At 44.6% G+C, this 20,320-nt stretch overlaps 1 protein-coding gene and 1 long non-coding RNA gene across 2 annotated transcripts in view; one reads left to right on the top strand and one right to left on the bottom strand.

The window, feature by feature from the left end:
* LOC110494207 (E3 ubiquitin-protein ligase MARCHF9-like) overlaps positions 1-20,320 on the top strand; it is a 31,546-nt gene that overhangs the window by 9,209 nt on the left and 2,017 nt on the right. Inside the window, exons 2-3 of the mRNA XM_021569043.2 lie at positions 18,044-18,199; positions 18,526-18,718. Coding sequence (XP_021424718.2) covers positions 18,044-18,199; positions 18,526-18,718 — 349 coding nt within the window. The remainder of the gene's footprint in view (positions 1-18,043; positions 18,200-18,525; positions 18,719-20,320) is intronic.
* Positions 3,464-18,995, bottom strand: LOC118940480. The gene is made up of 3 exons (XR_005037023.1): positions 18,843-18,995; positions 12,025-12,109; positions 3,464-3,511 (listed from the first exon to the last, which is right to left on the bottom strand). It is a non-coding gene; the product is annotated as an uncharacterized LOC118940480 (long non-coding RNA).

The following is a 20,320-nucleotide window of genomic DNA, read 5'->3' as shown; positions in this document are numbered from 1 at the left end:
TTGCATATCACACTTCTATCACAGTTTCTCTATTCCTTCTCCTCATCGATTCTTCAGGTTAAGTGTCTCAACAGGTGATGGCCCGACCTCCGTGGTGCTTGCCATTTATCTTCGACAAACACAATTAGCCACCTCGTCAGGAGGTATCAAATATTCATGATCATTAGCAGGCCGTTCTCCAGCGGCTCGGTTATGGGGGTGACTCCCTGTTGACACTGTCAACCTGAGATGGAGAGATGAACATGCTGTGTCACTGTGGGTCAACCGGCCTGGGCCTGTATTCACAAAGCGTCTCAGAGTAGAAAATTGGTTGTAAGTGGTGAGAATAGAGACATTTTACTCCTACTGTTATGGGTAAAAATAAAAGCTATGCATGAAGCCTCTTTAGTCATTAGAGTCACACCTAGTCTAAATATATTTTGGAGACCTCATGAGCTGTCGTAACCAGTTAAGAGTTACTAGCAGGTGTCTTGATTAGGAAAATGCAGCGAGTCAGCGATTCCTGCGCCACATGCAATTGAATTGGATTTTTTTAAATAATGTTTGATATTTCTATGAGAACCATAAATAATCTAGACCTACATGCATTGGTATCTCTTTCGCATTGACAATGATTTCACACAAGGCCTATTTCCCATCATATGTACCTATAACCCCTACCCACTGGGCACAGAAGTCAGTTCACCATCTAGTTTTGGAGTTGTCAACTAATGTGAATTCAATGTGAAATCAACAAAAAATGTCACCTTGTCATTGGGTTTAGGTTAAACGTTGGGTAAAAATACGAACTGACCCTACGTTAATGACTTTTGTCCAATTCAAACAGTTTTCCAGGTTGATTCAACATCGTAACAAAATATATTGTTTTGTTGAAATCTATCACATGGAAACAACGTTGATTTAAACAGTTTTTGCCAAGTGGGTAGGCTATAATAAACACGTTTTTCTTTTGATGATTTAATTACCTGCCTTCCATTGACATTGGCGTGACATTTTGATAACCATGTAAATCTCTCTCGAACAAGTTGAATATTACCAATATATTCACCTTTATTTACTCTCAGATTCAAACATGTTAATATGCATCAAAGTAGACCATGCAAAACTAAAAATCCCTGCAAGGCCAGCTCCTGCATGTCATCACTAACTGAAACCTTTGCTAACAGGTATTGTGTCAATTGAAAACATGCACAAGACAGATCACAGAATTGTCCATTTTAAGAAATGTAGCCAATTTATTACATTTACTAAATTTAAATGTATAAATTATTACTACATTTAGCTAACATTAGATAGTTAATCCAGATATTCTGACCTTTGCCTCTATTGCCAGTCTTGTGCAGGTCATCATGGCATTTATAGTTCTTTATTATAGCCACATTAGCAGTAAATTAGCATTTCATTTTGGGGGGGTTAAATACTTGCAAATATATTGATAAAAGTCACCTTGTCCTAGAGAGATTTACACGGTTATCAAAACATCACGCCAGGGTAAGCCTACATGAAACACAGTGTTTCTAAAATACCCTATGGGAAAATGAATGGTGGAAAAATTATTGGAACCATATCCCTGTTTGACTGCTAGGTTTTATGGGTATTATGACTCATACTGTCGTACTCTATGTCATCATTGGTTCACCTGTCTCTCCATAACATCCCATTAACAAATAAATCATTGGTTACTTAGTTGTCTACATGATTTGATTTATAAGGCATTATACCCAAGGAGCAGATTCACTTACCCTTGAATTAGCCTATATAATGTTGCTGGTTCTTTTTGGACCCAGCTACTTCAGTCCTTGCCAATTGAACCATCAACTGCTGTGGATATTTATATGCCCCGAAACAAATCTTATTTATATTAAGTTGTTATGATGGGCACTCTGTGAGTGTTTGGAGGTTGGGAATCAAGTTTGGTCCCACCCATGCTCAATACTCCATACTTCATCCCCCAAAACATCATAGTGACAGAGGCAAAGATACAATCCAGCGAGCAATTGTTGGTTTCCAGGATATTCATAGGGTATTCCAATAATGTTCATGACAGACACATTCCATGAATTGTTCAGGAACGTTTTCAGTACTCTGTGGAGACATTCTTTCAACATTCACTTTGTATATGAAAATAATGTTTTGTCCATGTCTGTGATTGTTAGCTGTTAGCTGAGAATAAGTGTTGATTGACAATAATAAGTATTGATCAAGACTGAGATACACTTGGTTGCAGGATTCAAATACAATATAATGTTCATAGAATGAACTACAGAGACCAATAACATCTCAATGTAGAAAACAAAATATGGGCAATAGGGGTGAGAGAAATTAGTCCTACTATTTTGGATGAATTAGGATGTTTGTAGAATTTTTTGGGGCTCAACTGGTAGAGCATGGTACTTGCAAGGCCAGGGTTGTGGGTTCGATTCCCATGAGGGGACCAGTAGTAAAAAGTATGAAAATTCATGCACTCACTAACTGTGAGTCGCTCTGGATAAGAGTGTCTGCTAAATTACAAAAAATGTAAATGTAATAAAATAAATAAAATCTGAAATGTCTTGAGTCAATAAGTATTCAGCCCCTTTGTTATGGCAAGCCTAAATAAGTTCAGTAGTAAAAATGTAAAGTATGTTCATGAAATGGACCACATAAAAGCTCAAGTGTTTTGTGTGCGTAATTGTAAAGTGTTTTTATCCTAAGTGGACACTGGGCACTACATAATTTCAACATGGAAAATTGGGTAACATTTGGTTGAGACATTGATCAATGAGATTACAACCTATATTCACCCACTCAAAAAGACAGTTGAATTTCCAATGCTTTCAACCATCTAAAAGCACAACCAAATTCCAATGGAAAAACAATGTCTGATATTTTTTAAGTTGTCACACTAACGTCTTATCACTTCACTTTCAACCATTTAAACGCACAGCAAAGTTCAAATGGGAACAAAATGTCAGATATTTAATTAATTTATACGGTACAAAAGAGGAATGTGATATCACTGTGCTTCAACTAATATAAAAAACAAATGACCTGGATTGCAGTTGAGATTACATTAAAAGTACACGGTGCAAGTGATCAATGCCGTTCAAGATTATTACAGCGATTTTGAAGATCTCCACAGACCTGCGATGACCTATGTCTGCTATTTTGAACATGAATGCTTTATATGATTACTGAAGAAGAAATGTATAGTTACAGTAACCTCAAAATGTGCCCATGGATGTGTTACTCATTTTAAGGTCAAATGTTACATTCATTTGCAAGATCGTCTTAACTTTTATAAGAGCACAAGGCGAGACCCAAATGCAGACACAGGAGGCAGATGGTTGAGCTCCGATATTTATTATAACAAAAGGGGTAGGTAAAAACAGGTCGGGGACAGGCGAGAGTTCATAAACCAGGTCAGAGTCCAAACAGTACCAGGCGATAGGCAGGCTCGAGGTCAGGACAGGCAGAGTGGTCAGGCAGGCGGGTTCGGCGTCAGGACAGGAAAGGGTCAAAACCAGGAAGTCTAGGGAAAAAACAGAGACTGGGAAAAATAGGAGCTAGGACAAACACTGGTTGACTTGGCAAAACAAGACAAACTGGCACAGAGAGACAGGAAATACAGGGAGAAATACACTGCTGATAATAAGCGACACCTGGAGGGGGTGGAGACAAGCACAAGGACAGGTGGAACAGATCAGGGCGTGACAACTTTAGGCTATTTACCGTATTACAAAAGTCAAATTGAATTGTGCTTGCATGTTAATGCAGCAAATAACAACATTTGAAGGAGATGTATCTTCTGCTTGGATAGTTCCGTCTGTGCCACTAACTTAGTCTGGTTTTAATTATAGTTTGTCAACAAATTAATAATTGACATGTTGGATTCACATCTCCATCTCAACCTAAATCAAATCTAACTTTAAATCTGTCATGTACTGTCATGTACTGTCATGTTGTGTCTTGTTTCTGTCCTTTCCCTTCACCCTGTCTCCCTCTGCTGGTCGTTGTTAGGTTACCTTTTCTCCCCCTCTTTTCCCCAGCTGTGCCTTGTCTCCTCCTAACTACCTCGTCACCCCTTTTCCCACCTGTTCCCTTTTTCCCTCTGATTAGGTCTCTATATCTCTCTCTGTTCCTGCTCCTGTCCTTGTCGGATTCTTGTTTGTGTTGTTCATGCCTGAACCAGACTATCGTCATGTTTGCTGCAACCTTGTCCTGTCCTGTCGGAACCTGCCGGTCCATCTGAGCCTACGTTTTGTTTTGTTATTAAAGAAGCTCTGTTTACGTTAATTCGCTTTTGGGTCCTCATTCACGCACCGTAACAGAAGAATCCGACCAAGAATGGACCCAGCGACTTCGGATCCTCTCCACTCAGCCGTCGAGATCCAGGGAGCGATGCTAGGCAGACACAAGCAGGAATTGTCTGCTGCTCGGCATGCCGTTGAGACCCTGGCCACCCAAGTCTCCAACCTCACAGAACAGGTTCACCATCTCCGCCTCGATCCACCGGCCACTTCCAGGGCTTTCGAATCTCCGGAGCCCAGAATCAATAACCCGCCGTGTTACTCTGGGGAGCCCACTGAATGCCGCTCGTTCCTCACCCAGTGTGATATTGTGTTTTCTCTCCAGCCCAACACTTACTCCAGGAGCACTGCTCGTGTCGCCTACGTCATATCTCTCCTTACTGGACGGGCTCGTGAGTGGGGCACGGCAATCTGGGAGGCAAGGGCTGAGTGTACTAACCAGTATCAGGACTTTAAGGAGGAGATGATACGGGTTTTTGATCGATCTGTTTTTGGGGAGGAGGCTTCCAGGGCCCTGTCTTCCCTATGTCAGGGTAATCGATCCATAACAGACTACTCTATTGAGTTTCGCACTCTTGCTGCCTCCAGTGGCTGGAACGAGCCGGCTTTGCTCGCTCGTTTTCTGGAGGGTCTCCGCTTAGAGGTAAAGGATGAGATTCTCTCCCGGGAGGTTCCTTCCAGCGTGGATTCCTTGATTGAACTCGCTATTCGCATTGAGCGACGGGTTGATCTTCGTCACCGAGCTCGTGGAAAGGAGCTCGCGTTCTCCGTTGCCCCCCTCTCCGCATCACTACCATCTTCCTCTGCCGGCTCGGGTGCTGAGCCTATGCAGCTGGGAGGTATCCGCATCTCGACTAAGGAGAGGGAACGGAGAATCACCAACCGCCTCTGTCTCTATTGCGGTTCTGCTGGTCATTTTGTCACTTCATGTCCAGTAAAAGCCAGAGCTCATCAGTAAGCGGAGGGCTACTGGTGAGCGCTACTACTCCTGTCTCTCCTTCAAGATCCTGCACTACCTTGTCGGTCCATCTACGCTGGACCGGTTCGTCAGCTTCCTGCAGTGCCTTAATAGACTCTGGGGCGGAGGGCTGTTTTATGGACGAGACCTGGGCTCGGGAACATGACATTCCTCTCAGACAGTTAAGGGAGTCCACGGCCTTGTTCGCCCTGGATGGTAGTCCTCTCCCCAGGATTCAGCGTGAGACGCTACCTTTAACCCTCACTGTTTCTGGTAATCATAGCGAAACCATTTCTTTTTTAATTTTTCGTTCACCTTTTACACCTGTTGTTTTGGGCCATCCCTGGCTAGTTTGTCATAATCCTTCCATTAATTGGTCTAGTAATTCTATCCTCTCCTGGAACATCTCTTGTCATGTGAAATGTTTAATGTCTGCTATCCCTCCTGTTTCCTCTGTCTCTTCTTCACAGGAGGAGCCTGGTGATTTGACAGGGGTGCCGGAGGAATATCACGATCTGCGCACGGTGTTCAGTCGGTCCAGGGCCACCTCTCTTCCTCCACACCGGTCGTATGATTGTAGTATTGATCTCCTTCCGGGAACCACTCCCCCCCGGGGTAGACTATACTCTCTGTCGGCTCCCGAACGTAAGGCTCTCGAAGATTATTTGTCTGTAGCTCTTGCCGCCGGTACCATAGTCCCCTCCTCCTCTCCCGCCGGAGCGGGGTTTTTTTTTTGTTAAGAAGAAGGACGGGTCCCTGCGCCCCTGCATAGATTATCGAGGGCTGAATGACATAACAGTGAAGAATCGTTATCCGCTTCCTCTTATGTCTTCAGCCTTCGAGATCCTGCAGGGAGCCAGGTTTTTCACTAAGTTGGACCTTCGTAACGCTTACCATCTCGTGCGCATCAGGGAGGGGGACGAGTGGAAGACGGCGTTTAACACTCCGTTAGGGCACTTTGAATACCGGGTTCTTCCTTTCGGCCTCGCTAACGCTCCAGCTGTCTTTCAGGCATTAGTCAATGATGTCCTGAGAGACATGCTGAACATCTTTGTTTTCGTTTACCTTGACGATATCCTGATTTTTTTCACCGTCACTCCAGATTCATGTTCAGCACGTTCGACGTGTCCTCCAGCGCCTTTTAGAGAATTGTCTTTTTGTGAAGGCTGAGAAGTGCTCTTTTCATGCCTCCTCCGTCTCATTTCTCGGTTCTGTTATTTCCGCTGAAGGCATTAAGATGGATCCCGCTAAGGTCCAAGCTGTCATTGATTGGCCCGTCCCTAAGTCACGCGTCGAGCTGCAGCGCTTTCTCGGCTTTGCGAACTTCTATCGTCGTTTCATCCGTAATTTCGGTCAGGTGGCAGCTCCTCTCACAGCCCTTACTTCTGTCAAGACGTGCTTTAAGTGGTCCGTTTCCGCCCAGGGAGCTTTTGATCTCCTCAAGAATCGTTTTACATCCGCACCTATCCTTGTTACACCTGACGTCTCTAGACAGTTCGTTGTCGAGGTTGACGCGTCAGAGGTGGGCGTGGGAGCCATTCTTTCTCAGCGCTCCTTCTCTGACGACAAGGTCCACCCTTGCGCGTATTTTTCTCATCGCCTGTCGCCGTCGGAACGTAACTATGATGTGGGAAACCGCGAACTGCTCGCCATCCGCTTAGCCCTAGGCGAATGGCGACAGTGGTTGGAGGGGGCGACCGTTCCTTTTGTCGTTTGGACTGACCATAGGAACCTTGAGTACATCCGTTCTGCCAAACGACTTAATGCGCGTCAGGCGCGCTGGGCGCTGTTTTTCGCTCGTTTCGAGTTCGTGATTTCTTATCGTCCGGGCTCTAAGAACACCAAGCCTGATGCTTTATCTCGTCTCTTCAGTTCTTCAGTAGCCTCCACTGACCCCGAGGGGATTCTCCCTGAGGGGCGTGTTGTCGGGTTGACTGTCTGGGGAATTGAGAGGCAGGTAAAGCAAGCACTCACTCAAACTCCGTCGCCGCGCGCTTGTCCCAGGAACCTTCTTTTCGTTCCCGTTCCTACTCGTCTGGCCGTTCTTCAGTGGGCTCACTCTGCCAAGTTAGCCGGCCACCCTGGCGTTCGGGGTACGCTTGCTTCCATTCGCCAGTGCTTTTGGTGGCCCACCCGGGAGCATGACACGCGTCGCTTCGTGGCTGCTTGTTCGGTCTGCGCGCAGACTAAGTCCGGTAACTCTCCTCCTGCCGGCCGTCTCAGGCCGCTTCCCATTCCCTCTCGACCGTGGTCTCACATCGCCTTAGATTTTGTCACCGGACTGCCTTCGTCAGCGGGGAAGACTGTTATTCTTACGGTTGTCGACAGGTTCTCTAAGGCGGCTCATTTTATTCCCCTTGCTAAGCTTCCTTCTGCTAAAGAGACGGCACAAATCATCATCGAGAATGTTTTCAGAATTCATGGCCTTCCGTCAGACGTCGTTTCGGACAGAGGTCCGCAATTCACGTCTCAATTTTGGAGGGAGTTTTGCCGTTTGATTGGGGCTTCCGTCAGTCTCTCTTCCGGCTTTCACCCCCAGTCTAACGGTCAAGCAGAACGGGCCAATCAGACTATTGGTCGCATCTTACGCAGTCTTTCTTTTCGCAACCCTGCGTCTTGGTCAGAACAGCTCCCCTGGGCAGAATACGCCCACAACTCGCTTCCTTCGTCTGCGACCGGGCTATCTCCTTTTCAGAGTAGCCTCGGGTACCAGCCTCCGCTGTTCTCATCTCAGTTCGCCGAGTCCAGCGTCCCCTCCGCTCAGGCTTTTGTCCAACGTTGCGAGCGCACCTGGAAGAGGGTCAGGTCTGCACTTTGCCGTTATAGGGCGCAGACTGTGAGGGCTGCTAATAAGCGTAGAACTAAGAGTCCTAGATATTGTCGCGGTCAGAGAGTTTGGCTCTCCACTCAGAACCTTCCCCTTAAGACCACTTCTCGCAAGTTGACCCCGCGGTTCATTGGTCCGTTCCGTATTTCTCAGGTCATTAATCCTGTCGCAGTTCGACTTCTTCTTCCGCGATACCTTCGTCGCGTCCACCCGGTCTTCCATGTCTCCTGTATCAAGCCCGTTCTTCGCGCCCCCGCTCGTCTTCCCCCCCCCCCCCCCCCCATCCTTGTCGAGGGCGCACCCATCTACAGGGTCCGTAGGATTTTGGACATGCGTCCTCGGGGCCGTGGTCATCAGTACCTAGTAGATTGGGAGGGGTACGGTCCTGAGGAGAGGAGTTGGGTTCCCTCTCGGGACGTGCTGGACCGTGCGCTGATCGATGATTTCCTCCGTTGCCGCCAGGTTTCCTCCTCGAGTGCGCCAGGAGGCGCTCGGTGAGTGGGGGGGTACTGTCATGTACTGTCATGTACTGTCATGTTGTGTCTTGTTTCTGTCCTTTCCCTTCACCCTGTCTCCCTCTGCTGGTCGTTGTTAGGTTACCTTTTCTCCCCCGCTTTCCCCCAGCTGTGCCTTGTCTCCTCCTAACTACCTCGTCACCCCTTTTCCCACCTGTTCCCTTTTTCCCTCTGATTAGGTCTCTATATCTCTCTCTGTTCCTGCTCCTGTCCTTGTCGGATTCTTGTTTGTGTTGTTCATGCCTGAACCAGACTATCGTCGTGTTTGCTGCAACCTTGTCCTGTCCTGTCGGAACCTGCCGGTCCATCTGAGCCTACGTTTTGTTTTGTTATTAAAGAAGCTCTGTTTACGTTAATTCGCTTTTGGGTCCTCATTCACGCACCGTAACAAAATCACTTTAAATTAAGTTTGATTTGAATTAGTCCTATTCTTTAACTTTGATATGTTGGATTCATGTTTCCATCTCAAACAAATTTAAGTTATAGAATAGGAATACATCAAATCAGACATTAAATACACTTTAAATAAAGTTTAATTTGATTTCTTCCTATTCTTTAATTTAGATATTTGGTTGAGATGGAGATGAGAATCCAACATATAACTATTTTATTTGTAGACAAACTGGAATTAAAGCCAGACCAAGTCAGTGGCACAGATAGAACTATCCAAGCAGAAGATACAGTTGAAAGCGGAAGTTTACCTACACTTAGGTTGGAGTAGTTAAAACTAGTTTTTCAACCACTCCACAAATATCTTGTTAACAAACTATAGTTTTGGCAAGTCGGTTAGGACAACTACTTTGTGCATAACACAAGTAATTTTTCCAACAATTGTTTACAGACAGACTATTTCAGTGTATCACAATTCCAGTGGTTCAGAAGTTTACATGCACTAAGTTGACTGTGCCTTTAAACAGCTTGGAAAATTCCAGAAAACTATGTCATGGCTATAGAAGCTTCTGATAGGCTAATTGACATCATTTGAGTCAATTGGAGGTGTACCTGTGGATGTATTTCAAGGCCTACCTTCAAACGCAGTGCCTCTTTGCTTGACATCATGGGAAAATCTAAATAAATCAGCCAAGACCTCCACAAGTCTGGTTCATCCTTGGGAGCAATTTCCAAACGACTGAAGGTACCACGTCCATCTGTACAAACAATAATATGCAAGTATAAACACCATGGGACCGTCATACCACTCATGGAGACGCGTTCTGTCTCCTAGAGATGAACGGACTTTGGTGTGAAAAGTGCAAATCAAAGAACAACAGCAAAGGACTTTTTTTTTTTAACTAGGCAAGTCAGTTAAGAACAAATTCTAATTTTCAATGACAGAATGTTCAGGGGCAGAATGACAGATTTATACCTTGTCAGCTCAGGGATTTGAACTTGCAACCGTTTGGTTACTAGTCCAACACTCTAACCATGAGGCTACCCTGCCACCCCAGGCAAAGTATCCTTGTGAAGATGCTGGAAGAAACGGGTACAAAAGTATCTATATCCACAGTAAAACGAGTCCTATATCGACATAACCTGAAAGGCTGTTCAGCCACTGCTCCAAAACCGTCAGTAAAAAAACAGACTACGGTTTGCAACTGCACATGGGGACAAATATCGTACATTTCAGAGAAATGTCCTCTGGTCTGATGAAACAAAAATATAACTATTTGGCCATAATGACCATCATTACCATCAAGGGGGAGGCTTGCAAGCCAAATGACACCATCCCAACCGTGAAGCACGGGGGTGGCAGCATCATGTTGTGGGGGTGTTTTGCTGCAGGAAGGACTGGTGCACTTCACAAAATAGATGGCATCATGAGGGATATTGAAGCAACATCTCAAGACATCAGTCAGGAAGTTAAAGCTTGGTCGCAAATGGGTCTTCCAAATGGACAATGACTCCAAGCATACTTCCAAAGTTGTGGCAAAATGGCTTAAGGACAACAAAGTCAAGGTATTGGAGACCTCAATCCTATAGAAAATGTTTGGGCTGAACTGAAAAAGTGTGTGCGAGCAAGGAGGCCTACAAACCTGACTCAGTTACACCCGCTCTACCAGGAGGAATGGGCCAAAATTCATCCAACTTATTGTGGGAAGCTTGTGGAAGGCCACCCAAACAATAAACAATTTAAAGGCAATGCTACCAAATACTAATTGAGTGCATGTAAACTTCTGACCCACTGGGAATGTGATGAAAGAAATAAAAGCTGAAATAAATGATTCCCTCTACTATTATTCTGACATTTCAAATTCTTAAAATAAAGTGGTGATCCTCACTGAACTGCTTTTTACTAGAGGTTAAATGTCAGGAATTGTGAAAAGCTGAGTTTAAATGTATTTGGCTAAATTGTATGTAAACTTCAGACTTCAACTGTACATATCCTTCAAATGTTGATATTTGGTTGCGTCGACAACCAAACACTTCATTATCCATAAATATCATGACATTTTAAATCAACCGGAGCTTTGTTGAATTCTGGGTTGAATTCTGGATTGAATTCAAACAATTGGTGTTGATGACTTATACAGTATGCCTAGGGTTTCAAGCTTTGGTTGATTTAAAATGTCATGATATTTAGTGATATTGAATTGTGTTGCGGCCTGAATAGCATCATTGATCATTGATCAAGTATTGTCACATTTCATTTGATCTGTTAAACCTACCCTTTGGAATTACTTTGATAACAATAAACAATCTATTTAGTTTTTAAGTGGAGATCTCTCAACAATCATTCTAACGATAGCATATTGGCAATAGTCAGTGACAAATAGCTAAGTGGGGCTTGGTTAAAACCTTGGATGGGAGAACATGGGGTAGCTGTAGTTTGGTCAATTCTCCAGTAGGAGGTGCTGCCCTGCCTATTGTATTTTTTAAATTAAGATAGTTTTTCAAGGTTATATCCACTATCATTGCTTTTAAGGTACAAATTCAAAATATTTTATACAAGGTCTGTCTATGTTGAAATGTGGTTACCATGAGGGAAAGGGGATACCTAGTATGTTGCACAACAATGCATTCAACCAAAATGTGTCTTCCTCATTTAACCCAACCCCTCTGATTCAGAGGCGCAGCCTTAATCGACGTCATCAGCACCCGGGGAGCAGTTGTTGGGGGTTAACTGGCTTGCTCAAAGGCAGAACGGCAGATTTTTCCACCTTGCCAGCTCTGAGATTCAAACAGTGACCTTTCTGTTGCTGGCCCAACGCTCTTAACCGCCAGGTTACCTGCCACCCATGTGTGCAGATCAAATCATGTGGTTGAAATTTCACCCTCAAAACAAGAGTTGATTACTTTTTTCAAATCCAATGCAGATTCTGCATCACAATACATTAAAACAATGTTGATTTAACCTGTTTGTGTCCAGTGGGATGCCATTGGCTTTCTGGATGGCCATGCAGGCAAACAGGCAGTGAGACATGTGCGCTGACTCACCGTCCACCCCTCCTTCCCGTCACCGTCCTCCCCTCCACTTCTCTCTCCTCTCCGTCTCTACAGCAGCACTGTGGCTATCTGGAATCTGAGCACACAAAAACACACACACACACACACACACACACACACACACAGGAGAGAGAGAGTGTGAGAAAGGTAAACAATATGAGGGGGGAACACAGCAAGCGAAAGAGAGAAACAAAGAGGAGAAGGAAATGGGCAGTGGGGAACCGTAAGGGCCTTCAGAGAAGGGTTAGGGTTATAATTGTTCTATTTTTTAAATATACATTTAGTTAGAATTTTTATTTAATTCCTATCTTTTCAATAATATTTCAATAAAATTCGGATTGAATGTCTTCAGTTTGTTTTGGAAAGGAAAGGGTTAACATTGAAGAGAAAAAAATATAAAAATCAGGAATTTTAATTTGGTGGTCTCTGGGGATAAAAATAAAGCTATCTAGCTGTTGGCTAGGCCTTCAGAAGCTAGACATAAGGCCTTTGCAATTCAACTGTATTAGAGCAGCATCCGCGAGTGAAAGTGGAATCAACCAATCACATTTTGACTTGCAATGCTTGAGACCGTAAAAAAATAATAATTGGAAACGGATGCCATCTCGAAAGCCTAGAGACACGTCACTACCACATATTATCCATTATATTGATCATATACTCAAGTGGCCGCTTTAACAATGGAACGAAATGTATTTAAAAAAAATGTATGTCAATTGGGAGGAGACCATTCTAGACAATGAGAGGGCAGATGTGTGTGAACAACAGGCACAACTCAAATAACATTTTTTTTTTTTTTTCAAGGTTGCCTGGATGTCTTGTGTCATACTTATATCAATCATTACACTCATAGCAACCTAAGCATTACGAAACTTTTATTCAATCTAATAAGCCATTACAATGTTTTTGACCAAATTCTCAGTAACCAGGTTTCCATCCAACCTTTTTATGCAAGTAAAGTACATGTCGGATAAAAAAATGTAATGACAGGCCTGATGTTTTCAGACAAATTTTCTGTTTCCTTTCCAAATGTCGACAAAACTAAATACGCTAGACAAGGTGGGATCTTTTTGTGTCTGTGAAATAAATTATGCAAGAAATGTAGGTGGAAAGTTTTTATGCGCATATAATGATCATATTATATATATGCCATCATATTGAAGTAAACTTGGAGTCACGTGATGACATGTTGTGCGGTCCTCCCAATTACAACTCATCGGGAAAGCATAACGTTCATTAGGCGTCAGATTCTTAAATTATGAGGAACTTCACAGGTGCAATGTGGCCTCCCGAGTGGCGCGTTGGTCTAAGGCACTGCATCGAAGTGCTAGCTCTGCCAATAGAGATTCTGGTTTCGAGTCCAGGCTCTGTCTCAGCCGGCCACGACGTCTCGACCTTCGCCTCTCGCGAGTCCGTACATGAGTTGCAGCGATGAGACAAGACTGGATACCATGAAATTGGGGAGAAAAAGGGGTAAAGAAAAAAAAAGTGCAAAGTGATGAGCTTGATGCTCCTTTCTAATAAATATTGAGGGTCTTATTCTGGTGACATGATCATTGATGAGGATGTGCAAGTAGACATACTTTTGTGCAAAAGAGCAGAAAAACAAATATGGGGATGAGGTAGGTAGTTGGTTGGATGAGCTATTTACAGATGGGCTGTGTGCAGCTGCAGCGATTGGTAAGCTGCTTTGACAGCTGATGCTTAAACTTAGTGAGGGAGACATAAGTCTCCAACTTCAGTGATTTTTTGGCTTTGGGGATGACCAGTTGCTGGAGTGCGTGACCAGTGAGTTGATATAAGGCGGAGCTTTACCTAGCAAAGACTTATAGATGATCTGGAGCCAGTGGGTTGATTACAACCTGTTAATAATGGTGCCAACATTTTGTGGCTGATCTTTCAGCAGGAGAGAGGGTGATGTCCATATCACCAACGAACTATCATGGTCCAAACACACCAAGACAGTCGTGAAGAGGGCACAACAACACATTTTACCCCTCAGGAGACTGAAAAGATTTGGCATGGGTCCACAGATCCTCAAAAAGTTCTACAGCTGCACCATCGAGAGCATCCTGACCAGTTGCATCACCGCCTAGTATGGCAACTGCTCGGCATCTGACCGTAAGACACTACGGAGGGTAGTGCGTACGGCCCAGTACATCACTGGGGCCAAGCTTCCTGCCATCCAGGAACTACACTGCTCAAAAAAATAAAGGGAACACTTAAACAACACAATGTAACTCCAAGTCAATCACACTTCTGTGAAATCAAACTGTCCACTTAGGAAGCAACACTGATTGACACATTTCACATGCTGTTGTGCAAATGGAATAGACAACAGGTGGAAATTATAGGCAATTAGCAAGACACCCCCAATAAAGGAGTGGTTCTGCAGGTGGGGACCACAGACCACTTCTCAGTTCCAATGCTTCCTGGCTGATGTTTTGGTCACTTTTGAATGCTGGCGGTGCTTTCACTCTAGTGGTAGCATGAGATGGAGTCTACAACCCACACAAGTGGCTCAGGTAGTGCAGCTCATCCAGGATGACACATCAATGCGAGCTGTGGCAAGAAGGTTTGCTGTGTCTGTCAGCGTAGTGTCCAGAGCATGGAGGCGCTACCAGGAGACAGGCCAGTACATCAGGAGGTGTGGAGGAGGCCGTAGGAGGGCAACAACCCAGCAGCAGGACCGCTACCTCCGCCTTTGTGCAAGGAGGAGCAGTACCAGAGCCCTGCAAAATGACCTCCAGCAGGTCACAAATGTGCATGTGTCTGCTCAAACGGACTCCATGAGGGTGGTATGAGGGCCCGACGTCCACAGGTGGGGGTTGTGCTTACAGCCCAACACCATGCAGGACTTTTTTCATTTGCCAGAGAACACCATGATTGGCAAACTCGACACTGGCACCCTGTGCTCTTCACAGATGAAAGCAGGTTCACACTGAGCACATGTGACAGACGTGACAGTCTGAAGACACCGTGGAGAACGTTCTGTTGCCTGCAACATCCTCCAGCATGACCGGTTTGGCGGTGGGTCAGTCATGGTGTGGGGTGGCATTTCTTTGGGGGGCCGCACAGCCCTCCATGTGCTCGCCAGAGGTAGCCTGACTGCCATTAGGTACCGAGATGAGATCCTCAGACCCCTTGTGAGACCATATGCTGGTGCGGTTGGCCCTGGGTTCCTCCTAATGCAAGACAATGCTAGACCTCATGTGGCTGGAGTGTGTCAGCAGTTCCTGCAAGAGGAAGGCATTGATGCTATGGACTGGCCCGCCCGTTCCCCAGACCTGAATCCAATTGAGCACATCTGGGACATCATGTCTCGCTCCATCCACCAACGCCACGTTGCACCACAGACTGTCCAGGAGTTGGCGGATGCTTTAGTCCAGGTCTGGGAGGAGATCCCTCAGGAGACCATCCGCCATCTCATCAGGAGCATGCCCAGGCATTGTAGGGAGGTCATACAGGCACGTGGAGGCCACACGCACTACTGAGCCTCATTTTGACTTGTTTTAAGGACATTACATTAAAAAGTTGGATCAGCCTGTAGTGTGGTTTTCCACTTTAGTGTTGAGTGTGACTCCAAATCCAGACCTTCCATGGGTTGATAAATTTGATCTCCATTGATAATTTGTGTGATTTTGTTGTCAGCACATTCAACTATGTAAAGAAAAAAGTATTTAATAAGAATATTTCATTCATTCAGATCTAGGATGTGTTATTTTAGTGTTCCCTTTATTTTTTTGAGCAGTGTATGTACTAGGCGGTGTCAGAGGAAAGCCCCGAAAATGGTCAAAGACTCCAGTCACCCAAGTCATAGACTGTTCTCTCTGCCATTGCACAGCAAGCGGTACCAGAGCGCCAAGTCTAGGACCAAAAGGCTCCTTACAGCTTCTACCCACAAGCCATAAGGCTGCTGAATAATTAATCAAATGGCCCCCCGGACTATTTACATTGACCCCCCTCCCATTTGTTTTTACACTGCTGCTACTCGCTGTTTATTATCTATGCATATTCACTTTACCCATGCCTACATGAACAAATTACCTCGACTAACCTGTAACCTCACACATTGACACGGTATCGGGATATATAGCCTCATTATTGTTATTATATTGTGCTACTGTAACGGATGTGAAACGGTTAGCTAGTTAGCGGTGGTGCGCGCTAAATAGCGTTTCAATCGGTGACGTCACTTGCTCTGAGACCTTGAAGTAGTGGTTCCCCTTGCTCTGCAATGGCCGTGGCTTTTGTGGAGCGATGGGTAACGATGCTTTGTGGGTGACTGTTGTTGATGTGTGCAGAGGGTCCCTGGTTCGCACCCGGGTATGGGCGAAGGGACGGTCTAAAGTTATACTGTTACATTGATGCTGTTTTTACTTGAGTTTATTTGGTAAATATTTTCTTAACTTTTTTGAACTGCATTGTTGGTTAAGGGCTTGTAAGTAAACATTTCATGGTAAGGTCTACTACACCTGTTGTATTCGGCACATGTGACAAATAAAGTTAGATTTTTATTTGATTTGAATGTGTCAAAGACCTAACTGGGTCCAGCACCGCACGGTATGGCTTGTTATACACTATACATGTATATACAAAGTATATAAACCATTTCAAATTAGTGGAATCAGCCACACCTATTGCTGACAGGTGTATAAAATCGAGCACACAGCCATGCAATCTCCATAGACAAACACTGGCAGTAGAATGGCCTTACTGAAGAGCTCAGTGACTTTCAACGTGGCACCGTCATAGGATGGCACCTTTCCAACAAGTCCGTTCATCAAATTTCTGCCCTGCTAGAGCTGCCCCGGTCAACTGTAAGTGCTGTTACTGTGAAGTGGAAACGTCTAGGAGCAACAACTGCTCAGCCGCGACGTGGTAGCCCACACAAGCTTACATTGTCTGTCCTCAGTTGCAACACTCACTACCGAGTTCCAAACGGCCTCTGGAAGCAATATCAGCACAAGAAATGTTCATGGGGAGCTTCATGAAATGGGTTTCCATGACTGTGCAGCCTCACACAAGCCTAAGATCACCATGCGCAATGCCAAGCATCGGCCATTGGATTCTGGAGCAGTGGAAATGCGTTCTCTGGAGTGATGAATCATTCTTCACCATCTGGCAGTCCGATGGACGAATCGGAGTTTGGCGGATGCCAGGAGAACGCTACCTGCCCCAATGCATAGTGTCAACCGTAAAGTTTGGTGGAGGAGGAATAATGGTCTGGTCTATTTTTCATGGTTCGGGCTAGGACCCTTAGTTCCAGTGAAGGGAAATCTTAATGTTACAGCATACAATGACATTCTAGACAATTCTGTGCTCCTAACTTTTTGGTAACAATTTGAGAAAGGCCCTTTCCTGTTTCAGCATGACAATGCCCCCTGTGCACAAAGCGAGGTCCATACAGAATTGTTTGTTGAGATCAGTGTGAAAAAATCTGACTAGCCTGCACAGAGCCCTGACCTCAACTCCATCGAACACCTTTGGGATGAATTGGAACGCTAACTGCGACCCAGGCCTAATCGCCCAACATTAGTGCCTCACAGCAATGTTCCAACATCTAGTGGAAAGCCTTCCCAGGCTGGAGGCTGTTAGAGCAGCAAAGGGGGACCAACTCCATATTAATGCTCATGATTCTGGAATGAGATGTTCAACGAGCAGGTGTCCACATACAGGTGTCCACATACAACACCCTTAAGAAAACCCTGTACCCAGAAGTGCCTCTAGAGATCCAGGTGCACACTTGTTTTTGAACATCCGTGTCAGCTTCACCAACGATTCAGTGCTTAGTGCCTGGTCTCAGGGATTGCAGGCTTTTGTAGCAACCCATCACTGATACACTTGATTCAACAAATCTATGAATCATCCACATCATGCTTAGCTGAATCAGGTATTTTAGTGCTGGTCTGGACCAAAAGTCTAGGATCAAAAGACCGGAGTAGTTGCCCATGCCTTCAGTAGATATTTAGAGATATTTAACTGAAGCATATGTTTCTGTGTCCTGCAGGGGGATTTGCTGAGCCCGTGTCGCTGTGACGGCTCTGTGCGCTGTACTCACCAGCCCTGCCTCATCCGCTGGATCAGCGAGAGAGGCTCCTGGAGTTGTGAGCTCTGCTACTTCAAGTACCAGGTCCTGGCCATCAGCACCAAGAACCCACTGCAGGTACAGGATCTGTTTGTGTGTGCACATGTGGGTGTAAGTGACTACAAGTGCTGCCCTATACCTCGGGGTTTCCATACCAAATCAAAGGTATTCTGTGAATGCTGAAACATAGCACTCCAATGCTCCGAAAATACATACAAATGTAACAAAACACATTTTCACGTCTTCCTGCCTGCAACTGTGTGACATCAGTGCACAGATAATTATCTCCACCAAAAAGACACACATTGATCCACCTCTCCCTCCTTCCACCTTCCTCTTTCTCTCTCCACCGCCCCTCTCTGTATACCCCCCCTCCCCTCTCTGTATACCCCCCCTCTCTCCAGTGGCAAGCCATCTCTCTGACAGTGATAGAGAAGGTGCAGATAGCAGCCATCATCCTGGGTTCTCTGTTCCTTATCGCCAGCATCTCCTGGCTGGTGTGGTCGTCCCTCAGCCCTTCGGCCAAGTGGCAGCGCCAGGACCTGCTCTTCCAGATCTGCTATGGCATGTACGGCTTCATGGACATTGTGTGCATAGGTAAGCTAGAAGGTTCTATAATGTAAACCTCACTGATATTCTATCAAAAGATAATCATAAGCTTTTGTGATTGCTATTGCAGGTATGAGTAGAGTTGCATATGCCAACAAAGGAGAATACCTACATGCTTGTCACGTCATGCTTGTCGTATGAAGGAGACCAAGGCGCAGTGTGGTATGCGTACATTCTCTTTAAAAGAATGAACACCGAACAAAATAACAAACGAACCGTGACTCTATACACTATATTGCTGACAGGCAACTACACATAGACAAGATCCCACACCAGAAAGTGGGGGGGAAAAAATGCCTGCCTAAATATGATCCCCAATCAGAGACAACGATAAACAGCTGTCTCTGATTGGGAACCATATCAGACCAACATAGACATACAAAAACCCTAGACATACAAAAAACCCTAGACATACAAAAACCTAGAGTACCCACCCTCGTCACACCCTGACCTAACCAAAATATATAGAAAACAGAGACATCTAAGGTCAGGGCGTGACAATGCTCCCAGAGTTTGAATGTAGGAAGGGTGGTTGAAACGTTCCAGTGTTACAGCACTAGGTCTAGGATCTAAACAGTTTACAGATATTCTACCTTCTCTTCATAAGCTTTTGTGATTGGTCTCCTGACAGTTACTATGTCTGACCTGAACTTTGACAAGGGGAAGCATCCTACAGTTTTTTAATTTCAGTGCAGTTTTCACAAGTATGCGGTACATTTTCATAACTTTTAGTACAAAACTCAAAAACAGTTCATCATAAAGGCATTTGCTTCAAAACTCAAAGCACAGTTTCAATTGACTAAGTACAAACACAAAATCATACAGTCACCTTTTTCTCCAAACTTAATCAGTGTTTCATCTACTGTAGAAATACATGTTTTGTTAAACAACATTTTACTGTTACATAATCTGAACGCTCTTAATTGATGATCGCTTAAATGTTTGGTAAACCTAAAGCTTCTAAAGGTAAACCGGTTTGTCTACTACAGATTTTGAGAACTACATAATGAAAATGTATGTCTGCAATGTAGAAACATAGAAGTATGATTAATACTCAAATGTACTACTACTATGATGACTGTTATGATTTTATTTCACAGTATGTTTTAAAAAAATCTGATATTGACAAGACCAGATATGTGCAACAAATCAAATTTTATTGGTTGCATAAACAATTTAGATGTTACAGCAGGTGCAGCGAAATGCTAGTTGTTCTAGCTCCTACAATGCTGCAACTCAATTTCAATACCGTACCAATATGAAAATAATCCAGACAGTCCAAAACAAGAAAGAAATGCATCCCTACGGCCAATACCAAGGGTAGGCAACCCTGGTACTGACTGGAGTGCTGCAGGCACGGCATGTTTTTTTTATTTAACCGACCTGGAAGACCAGGTGTGTTGAATTTAGGCAATCACTGAACTGATTAATGAGCTCAGTTTGTCAGGTGTGGGGATCTAGTTGGAACAAAATAGTTCCTGCAAATCTTGCCCATCACCGGCAGCTAAAATCAAATCAAATGAGGTGTGTGTCACCCAACACTCTCTCTCCTCCTCCACTGAAGTAACGTATCTGCTCCTTGGTGCACCT

This window comes from Oncorhynchus mykiss, chromosome 17 (assembly GCF_013265735.2).
Source record: "Oncorhynchus mykiss isolate Arlee chromosome 17, USDA_OmykA_1.1, whole genome shotgun sequence".
NCBI lineage: Eukaryota > Metazoa > Chordata > Actinopteri > Salmoniformes > Salmonidae > Oncorhynchus > Oncorhynchus mykiss.
This window is presented reverse-complemented; position numbering and strand designations above follow the sequence as displayed.